Source organism: Dermacentor silvarum, chromosome 8 (genome assembly GCF_013339745.2).
Source record: "Dermacentor silvarum isolate Dsil-2018 chromosome 8, BIME_Dsil_1.4, whole genome shotgun sequence".
Taxonomy (NCBI): Eukaryota; Metazoa; Arthropoda; class Arachnida; order Ixodida; family Ixodidae; genus Dermacentor; species Dermacentor silvarum.
In genome coordinates, this window is record NC_051161.1 from 111,872,222 (window position 1) to 111,882,885 (window position 10,664).

Genomic DNA, 10,664 nt, shown 5'->3' on the forward strand with positions numbered 1-10,664 from the left:
ACCGTGTGTTGCACACAGTGACGACGACGGCAACGACGACGACGGTGCCAATGGCAGTGCGGGCACTACTCCGTGCAGTTCTACGTACAGCAGTAGCGCGCACTCGCGAAGTGACGACGAGCAAGGGAGCTCTGAAGATAGTGATGAAGAGAGCGACGGTCTTGAGGAGGCACAGTCTGAGGACGGAGACAATCGCCAGTTTTCTGGCTTTAGCCAGGAAACCTTGCCAGGCTCACAAGTCACGAAAGCTGGCGCAATTGCGGCCGTTATGTCATATGCCATTGCCCACGGTCTCACTTGGACGGCACTAGGTGATCTTTCAAAGCTTATTAACTTTCTGTTTGGTGCCAATGTATTGCCGCGCAGTGAGTACATGTTTCGCAAGCTGTGGAGTAAAGAAGCAGAAGAGGTGCTACAATACTATTATGTATGTGATACATGCAGTGCAGTAATGACGCCACAAGGCAAAATGGCAGAGTGCCCAATTTGCGAGCGCATTGAAAGGCTTAAGGCCTTGAAAGAAAAAGGCTCATTTTTTATCATCCTTGACTTTCACAAACAGCTCAGCTTTTTGATAGAAAAAACAAAATCTGAGTTAGAGTCGAGTTTGGTAAAAGCACGATTGCTGGTATCGAAAATAAGTGATATCACAAATGCTCGGTGCTATGCTAAACTGAAGAAGGCAAGAAAACTTGCAGATGATGACTTGACACTGACCATAAACACTGATGGAAGCCCGGTCTTCAAGTCGTCAAAAACATCCGTGTGGCCTCTTCAGTTCATTGTTAATGAACTGCCACCGCATTTGCGCTTCAAGCACCCGGTACTTGCAGGACTTTGGTTTGGCAAGTCACATCCAAACATGCAACTCTTCCTCAACAAGTTCGTGCAAGAAGTGAACAGCACGAAACCAGTGAGATGGACTTACCAGAACAAAGTGCATACATCTAGACCTTTCGTACTTTGCTGTTCTGTGGATGCGCCTGCAAGGGCAGCTGTGCAAAACATGGTGCCCTTCAATGGCTATTTTGGGTGCCCTTGGTGCCTTATAAGGGGTGAGCATGTGGAAGGTGAGTAGTTCGTTACTTTCTTGCACTCTTCTCCAGGACCTAATGTGTGCAAGACAGTTATGCATGTTGGAAAAGTCACACACTGCAGTGTTTTGTACAATTTTCATATTTCTTATTTGCTTTAGGGAGCATGAGATATGTCACAGAGCAGCCAGTTGAGGCACGGACTTCTGACCTACTCAAGAGAGATATGAAGATGGCACTTCATTACAAAGATGTCATCAATGGTGTGAAAGGACCTTCAGCATTGATCAACTTGGAAGGTAACAAATGTTAATTGTTTCCCTGTCAATTTGCTTAACTGATTGCTTAACTGATACGGTGCTACACAGAGCACTTCTGATTGAACTTGAATCTAATTGGAATCAAATTTCTTGATCGGTGATTGTGTTCTTTGTGTAAGCTATAAAAGCCAATCTGTTACGTCCGGATTTGGCGCATTAAAAAATGCCCAGCGTTAATTTTGCTATTTGTTTGTGGGTTTCCAAGGAACATGGTACTGCTTTTGACATTCTTGACTGGTGTCAAAAGAGCTGTCCTTCAAACTAGATGTGTGAGTAGACCACAGTGGCTACTATTATTTTTTATCAAATAGGCTGATTTCACCACATTCAGAACACATGCACCAGGGCCCTGTCAGCACCATGGTTACGGCAATCCTTGACGCTTTCACACTGTACTCAAGTTCAAGGCAACATTAAGACGAATGCTGAGAACTATGCCAATGGAGACTTTGCAGTGAAATTTAGTGGGTATTTGGGAGAGTGTAGAGCATTTGCTCTACCCCATTCCAATGTTAAATCTTTTTGTTCTCACTTCCCTGGCTATTAATCTCGAGGGGTAAGTTTGTCATGCTGCATACGCAAAATACTTTGTACCATTGTTGCAATTCAGCCTGCTAAGGACTTCTGCTATGGGCATGCTTTGTGGCAGCAGTTTTCTAGTGAATGTTATTATGAAATTGAGTCTGTTGCAGATACATCTGTTTTCTTACAGGTGCTTAATTACACTTACTGCACTAATTAATGGTAAACTGCACCAGCACCCTAAATTCGCTTGGTCGTGGACCAAAATTCAAGAAGTAGTGAAACAATTCTGACAAAAACGCAGCTAGCCTTTCATTTACTGAAATCTTTGTTTACCATGAAATTATTGTCTTTATTCTGCGTCATTGCTCCCAAATCTATCGGATAACTCCTTTGGGTTGGACCCAAAAATTGGGTTCCTTGCACTCGGGCTGTAGGGGCACGCAATCTTCAGACTGTACAGCACCAGTAGTGGTTCACAATTCACCTGGTTTGCTGATGCCACTCCACAGCCTCAACCTATCTATTTTGACACTGACTGTACAGAAGTGCATGCAGCGTGGCTGTCACATCAAGTACAGGCCACTAGCCAAAGCGCTGCACACCAAATCTACATTGGCATCCGAGACCTCTTACAACTGATGCATCTGACGTAATTGATGGCTATAAAAAGCTATGAAAAAGATGCGTGGCTTTGGTGGGGACACTTCAGGCATCAACAGACATGTAGATAAACAATATATTTCTCATACTCATTAAATTACACTGTTTTGTGTGATTTCATAAAAAAATTACATTTAATAAAGGAGAGCCTGAAGCCCGTGAAGTAGTGAACAGGGGGGAGAAAGGAAGGAGGCATTCCTCGGTAGTTGGCATCAATTGTAAGTCGCTGGAAAAGTGGTAGTGAACACTTGCACGTGTAGGGGCTCTTGCTTGTAATTTTACAGTATTTATGCTTAGGCTGAGGATGTACAAGTTAGCAAAAGTAGGATATGTTGCTTGCATTATCTTTATATAAGCTGTCATTGACACATGCATAATTGTCATTGGCCGCTAATTCTGGCAAAATGAAATAGTGTAAGAAATGGTTACATTAGGTGTCTGTGTTGCTTAGTTTTGCTTTTACAAAATGTGTGTCCTCTGGTGCAGTTGCATGTTTTTGTGGGTTTTATGCGAGTGAAAAAGGTCTAATGTGTTTCTCATATTGTTAGTAAGCAGTTGTTGCGTTATGTAATTGTGAAGATTGCATTGCGAAGAAACAGCACACACAAAAAAAAGCAGAGACAAGAAAGATGGACAGGCTAAATGGTGTCCGTTTCTTCGCGCTGTTTCCCCATAATGAAGCCAAACAACAAGCTCAAGTTCAGACCCTTTCAGAATATTGCATGTTGGTTATCTTGTCACTGGTGTGCCCTATGACAGTGTTGAAAATTTCTCTTTTTACATTTCTTTTTGTCATTGTTTAGTATGCTTTCAATTACATTGTTAATATTCTTGATTATGTGCCCTTCAAGAGTGCAAAGTGTTCTTGCGCTGTTATGTACAGTGCCTTCTGGGCCAGTCAAGCTGTTTATGGCTGCTTTTAGTCAAGTGTTTGTTTCTAGCATATACTGGAAACAACATTGCAGTTGAACTAGATAGCACCTCGGTGGCATGAGCACTGTGTAGTGCTCCTAATTTTAGAATATTTTGGACGATTTTCAATTTCATAGCAAAATGAAAAGTTTTCCCACTAAAGATAGCAGATAGAAGAGAAAACAGCGCTCTTTCCTTTCTGACTATTATCCCTTGTGGTGTGAATTCACAGTGAATAGGAAAAATCTTACTCAAATTTTACTCAAAAGTTGGTGCTGCTTCACATTGAATCAAAACCAACCTGGCCAACTTTCACCGTTTTAACAAGTGCTTGTATTTATGCTAGCAGTTGGTTGGTTGGTTGGATGAATGCAATACCTGCAAGTAATTTTCTGAGCTTTTATTCTCTTGTTTTTGGCACAATTTGCTATTTTAAACACACTACTGTGAACTGTGTTGACTCACAGAAAGCATGCTTTCATTCTAGGTTTTGATCTCGTGAATGGTCAAAGTGTGGAGTACATGCACTGTGTACTTCAAGGTGTCACCAAACAACTGACTGAGACGATCCTTTCGTCTACAAACTGCAACCAGCGCTTCTATGTTGGTAATGTAGCAATTTGAAGTTATATGCAGTTTATTTCGGTGTTGCTTGATCATTCACATGTCATTTGGATATCTTGCCACATAGCTTAGAGTGTAGAATGACTTGCTATTTTGAGGATAGCAGAATAGCAGTCCTCAAAATTGCATTGTATGTCCAGTATACAACACAAAAATCTGACTGCAACAACAGTCACTGCTTCTTATATACTCAGGTTGAGGTCCCAGTTAGACATCAAGGGCAGGTATTCTGTAAGAGTCTACTTAGTGGACTGTCCATTTCGGCTGTCGCTGATTGGCTGCTGCTTCATGTGCAGGAAGAAAGGAGACTGGCTGGCACCTTCCTGCACGTCAAGCAGCAGCCAATCAGCGACAGCCGAAATGGACAGTCCACTAAGTAGACTCTTACAGAACACCGCCCCAGCACATCCTTCTGTATGTAGTCATAAAAAATACTGTTCATGCACTTAAGGGGATCAAAAATTGATTTTCTAGAGGGTGTTTTTCTGTGGCAAAGTGCTGAGTATAACCTCGAAGGTACATAAGGACATGGTGACTTTTTCTAAAATTATGTGAGTCTTTTAGACAATCGCATCTTTTTCACGGCACGATGGCACATGTGCCCTGCCCTAGCAGATTAATCGCAAAACGTTTTGGAAGGGATGTGCGCGCAGCTGTGTAGTCTGATTTTGGGGGAAAGTCGCCCCCCCCCCCAAAAGATGCGCACAGATGCGCACTGCAAAAACTCGTGCCATATACCGCGTTGTAACTCCACTGGTATATAGGTCTACGTCAGTGCTGTGCCGAAGATGTGTGTAGTGTAAGACTGCAACTCTACTTAAACACATCGGCCAGGGGTTCGTCCCAACTGCACCGTGAACCATGTAGTTGCCACCTTGCCTTGATGGCTAGCAAATTTATTGATAAACCCCTGCGTTACACTTGGGACACTTACACTCTTCTTGCAGCATTGGCTCTCTCTTGCTGGTGGTGGCAGTGCGTGCCTGATTTCACATACTCGTTTAAGGTGCGGTAAGACTGGGTCGAGAAGGGATTGACAAGGCACTGCGACGCCAGCGATTGGCCAACTATTCAGCACAGCGTGTCGCTCAGACCATTTTATCTTAATAGGCCGACAGTGACCGCAAGCAACAGGCACGAGTTGTCATAGTGTGACTGGCCTTCTTGTCGACGGCACCTACAAAGTCAGTGTGTCGACCATGATCACTCGACCGAACCCCTCACGATTGGCCATTGAACTGACAATGTGATATCTGCAGTGCCTTTGCTTGTATATATAGTTATAATCAGGCTCAAAATTAGTCTAAACATGCCTTCGAACTTGGAATGCACAAGCTTCAGTTCTGTCAAGGTGTGCATATGAAGTTTGAGCCAATGTTGATCCTGACCTGACCCGTCCGTCTCTTTGTCTTATTTGTTTTGGTGTCGCACCATATGCTCTTGCAACAAAATTATTTGACTGCCAACTAGCCCAATCTGCCACCTTTCTGTTGAACGGAACTTAGTTGAGTAAATTTACTTCACCGTCACAGCTACTATTCACAACGCAGAGCAATGTCGGTGCTGCATTCAATTCCTTGGGCATTAACACTGTTTACTGCAAAGTTTGATGTTGGGCTAGTTGGATTTCCACTAGTTTTCCCACTTAGTTTTCCTGTGCTAGAATGACATTTCCACCATTTACATGTGTGCGATGTGTTGGAAATGCAATGCGATGAGCCATTGTCATAGTCATGTAAATACCATGATTTCAGGTACTTTCAACTGTAACTGTGAAACGATTGCCTTTTACTGAAGCACACTTTGTGGCTGCATAGCTTGTGGTGAATGCAAGTTGTATGAAATGCATCAGGTGTATGCATGATGTTTAGTCACTATGTAGAGGCAAGCATGAAGACGGCAATGTAGTTGCTTGTTTTTATTGAGAAATAGTGTGTTTTTAATAATATTTTTATTATATGTGACTAACTCTACATTATTTCTGTTTGCAGGTGCACCTTCAGTTGCTGCAAAGATAGAGTCACGGCTACTTGCCATAAAGCCCCCACACTGCGTGACCAGGCTGCCACGCCCACTCAAAGATCGCGGCCACTGGAAGGCATCGGAATGGAGGCACTGGATATTGTTTTATGCACTCCCTTGCCTTGATGGTATCCTGCACCCCGAGTATTGGAAGCACCTGTCTCGGCTCTCAGAAGGCATCCACATCCTCCTTCAGGAAGAATTGGATGCCCGTGACATTGACAGAGCAGGTAGTTTTCGTTTTACCATGTAATTAGTAAATGCTGCATTGAATTCCGAAGCACTGCAATTTTATAGTGTGCCTATGTGCTTAGATATACAGTTAAATCTGGATGTAACGAAATGAAGAAAGTCCGAAGTATTTCGTTATATACAGGGTTTTGTTACATGCAGTTTCACGTCAAAAACCGGAAATTAGCATGCAAAAACAACACAAAACGAGGCTGATATCACTTGATGACTGATATATTGATGACATCAAGCGGCGTTCCAAACAAGCTAAATCATGCAATGCGGCTTCATCATCGTGCGCGCCGATGGAACGACGCAAGAGGTCCAACGCGTCCATCACCTCTCTCGCGGCAGGCACGGCAAACAGCAGATCTGCCTCTGATGCACCTTCCTTATCACTGCAATCTTGCATGGTTTCAACAAGCGCCGCATCTTACATTTCTTCAGTACATACAGCGCCATTGTCAGCATACAAAAATACATCAAGTTCAACGTCGTGAGCACACCACCATTCGCACGTAGCGCATCCCACACTTTGGGGACATCAGGTGTGTTTTCGGGCTCCTCTTTGTCGTCGCAGGATCCAGCTTGAACTACCTCTATTTGGGCCTTGGTGAAGCAATTTCGACACCGTCTGCGCTCCAACTTCCTGCCACGATGCGGCAAGCATCTCGATTGCTTGGTATATGTTTATCTTCGTTTGCCATTCAAAATGGATGTTCAGCATAATTTTATCCATCACCCGATGGCAGTAGCAGCATTTGAAGTGGTTGATAATTCCTTTGTCCAATGGCTGTATCAAGGATGTGTAATTGAGAGGACAAAATATCAACTCGATGTTTAACAGCTGAAGGCCATCGACGTGATGCGAGGAGCAGTTGTCAAGCAGCAAGCAGATTTGCCGGCCTTGATGCTTGACGGTCTTCGTTAAACCCTTTCAACCAGTAGGGAAAGATAGCCCGCGACATCCACGCTTTTGAATTGGCCACATATTTAACTGGCATTCGCTTCGTTCCCTTAAAGCATCTGGGCTGGGAACTTTTCCAGATAACTAACGGGATTCCTTTGTCACTGCCATCGCTGTTGGCGCAAAGCAAAACCATCACGCGGAGTTTGCTTTGCTTGCCCCCGCGGCAGTCTTCTTCTTTAAGTGCCAGCGTATGATTTGTCAACATCTGATAAAACAGCCGTCTCATCAGCGTTGTAGACGTTCAGCCGCCTCGCAGTGACTCAAAACTGCCAAGCAGCTTCTTGGCCACCCATGATGCAGAAGCATTGCTGTTGGCAGAGGCAGACTCGCCGCTAATGATTTTCCCGACGACTCCATTTCGCTCTTAAATCCTTGCAACCAGCCGTTGCTTGCTTGAAGTCCTCGTGGCCCAGTATGCATGCAAATTCTTCACTTTTTGCAGCAAGATCGCGCCTTTTATGGGCACGTTCTGAGTCCGTGTGTCCAAAAACCACATAAACACGGCTTTGTCCATTTCGGCGTAAGTCGACAAGTTCATCCTTTTTTTGTTTGAACTGGTACCTGACTCCACTGCACTGCGAATGCTATCTTCGCATTCAAGATAGTCGACAGGGTGCAGGCTGGTATGTTGAAACAACGGTGGACCGCAATCACTATTAAAAGCTTGTCCTCAAAAGACAAAACTTTGCGCTTCCTCGCCGAACTCATTGTCCGAAGTGAACAAACACCGTGAGACATGTGCGACACACTGCTGAAGTAACACTCGCGTCGCGTCCGTTCTCACGTTCACAAACCTGCCACTGTGCCACCATACTACAGCGTACTAGATTGGGGGAGTGGGTCCAATGAGGGCTCTGCGCTGAGACATTTTTTATTGAAAATCCAGGTGGCGCCACCGTCGCTTTCTCCCGAATGAGCGGCCCCCGCTCACCGGCCAGAGCGTTGTCGCATTAGAGACCCTACCGCAGCTGCATGGAGCTTTGACAGGCGGATACTCGGTGGCGGTAACACTGAATTTATTCCCCACCGACCTATTGTAAATCAAATGGAAAAAGAGTGGCGGAAAGAACGCAAACGACGCAACAACGACGGTGCGTTGAGCAGACAACAGCTACTCAGCCCGCAAGCTCGCCTCAGCCAATGAGCGCAGCCGAAACAGCCCGGAGCCAACATTGTTGGCCGGAGATTCAGTGAAGCGATGGCAGTGCCGCCACATTTTCCACCTTTTTTGCTTCACCCTCCGTGCTTGCTAAGGCGTCCGCTGGACCCACTCCCCCATTGTAATAACCCTACACCATACAATGAAAAAACCGACTTCGGTGCCACGCCAACACGCTTAAGCCTAAAAAAATACTGAAACACAAGAAGGCACGGTAGGACACCTGGTGTCACGATGCATAAGCGAAAAATGCAGAGGCCTCTCCGCTTGTGGCAGAGCGGCACTAAGGAGCTAGCGACTTTCATCATCATCGCGGGCACACTGACTCTATTGCTCTTGCTCGCGGCGATCGCATGCGTTCCTCTTGGGATTGGCCGCTTGCCTTATTCATCAGTTACAAAACGTTACGCATTATTTGCCCAAATTTTCGGCAGAGCTACTGCTCACGATCATAAATGATGAGCGTCGAAAATTTGTTATATCAAGGTCAGTTGCCACAATGCCTTTGTTACGTCGAGGTCAGAAATACATGGGCTTCTATGGGGGGTAGCGGTTGGGAAATGAAATTTTTTTTAAATCCTGGTATTTGTTACATCCAGGTTTAACTGTATATGCATAATAAACACCCCTGGGTGGTCACAATTAATCTAGTGTGTCCAACATTTGGTATTTCTCATAGCCTACACAGTGCAGCTCGTGGTTGTGAAAACCTTTTAATTGGAAATTATGTTGTGTAATGTTTACAGAACTTAACTTACTGAAATAATTTTTGCAGTGTTAAAGTTCTTTTGAAGTACTGTTAAACACTTGCAACATCTTGAGGCAATGCTTTCTTTTTCAGAGGCCCTCTTGAGCAATTTTGTTTGCCGCTGCGAGACGTTATACGGCACAGCATTCATGACGTTCAATGTCCAGGCCCTGCAACACTTGGCAAACTGTGCTCGCTCACTTGGACCACTTTGGGCACATTCAGCGTTTGTGTTCGAGGGGGGAATGGCAGCATTGTGCGCCTAGTGTCAGCTGCAAACGGGCTGCCATGGCAGATAACTGAACGAGTCATCATGGCACAAAAGCTGAATCAGCTGATAGAAAGTGTCCTGTTGTCTCCTTCAGAAAGAGAGCTCTGCAATGAGTTCATTGGTTACCCACCCATAAAAAAGGCATTGAATGTTTGCAATTTGACTTTGTTGGGGGGGGAAAAGATAGAGTCCTCAGTGCTGATGAACAGGACAAACTTCGCCATTCCTGTGGGATATCCATAACGAGGGCTGTGGAGTATGCGTTTTGTGATGAACAAACAAGTCTTTCACAGCACTGCTTACCAAAGGGCATCTAAGTCGGACACAAGGTTCATCAGAACAAACAGCAGCTGCTACAAATGCATTGAAAAGATACTCTTTGTAAAAGAGGCAGACATTTGTGCTCTTCTGCAGGCCACTAATTATTGCTGATACAACTGCAGTGCCTCCTCACATTAAGGAATGCTTCTTGTCACCAGACAGTGATTTAGATTTATTGTTTCCAGAGGAGGTGGCCGACACCTGTATGTACATAAATTTCACAAATGAAGAAAAAACATTCATTTGTGACTTGCCAAACAAAATTGAAAGAGATTAAATTTGGTTGTAAATGCATAATGAGAGGGGGCCCATAAAGTAAGAATTTTTCATTCAGGTGGAGAGGGGCGTTAAAACTGATGTACGTCACTAGATACACATACTACACTGTTTCCGAAGGCAAGCAGTGACCTTGTGCAAAGTCAAGTCTGCTCACTGCATTGCTTTCTTATAAGCCTCTATTGACTGCATCAGTTTTGCTGTGGTGGACATAACATCTGTGTGCTTGTTTAGTTCATTCCTGTCCTGAGAATTTTTTCGACAAAAGGCTTGCTAATTTTAAATGTGTACTGTAAGTCCGGGCAGTCAACTAGCATTTACATAAGTAATTATGTGATGTGGTTAGGAGGAAATGCCTTATTGTGGGAATGTGCAGTGGGCTTGTGCACCACAGCAATACCCTCGCCCACAGAGCATGTGGCACTTTTTGACAAAATGTGGGATGACAACCGTACAACATACCTGCTCCTTGAATCTTGCCCCCGGGAAGTAATTTCCAAGGCTAAAGCAGGGCGTAACTTTTTTTCATGTCAATTTTTTTCTGTTAATCACTAATTTTTAATGACTCGTTCATTGTTAAGAGCTATCGTT

General features: G+C 44.4%; 1 protein-coding gene across 1 annotated transcript; it reads left to right on the plus strand.

The window, feature by feature from the left end:
- The first annotated feature begins 295 nt into the window (after positions 1–295).
- LOC119462795 (uncharacterized) lies at positions 296–9,719 on the plus strand. The gene is given in 6 exon segments (XM_037724042.2): positions 296–1,070; positions 1,196–1,333; positions 3,939–4,058; positions 6,067–6,327; positions 9,299–9,439; positions 9,442–9,719. Coding segments are annotated over 6 exon segments (1,635 nt in total). The 5' UTR covers positions 296–373.
- The last annotated feature ends 945 nt before the right edge of the window (positions 9,720–10,664 follow it).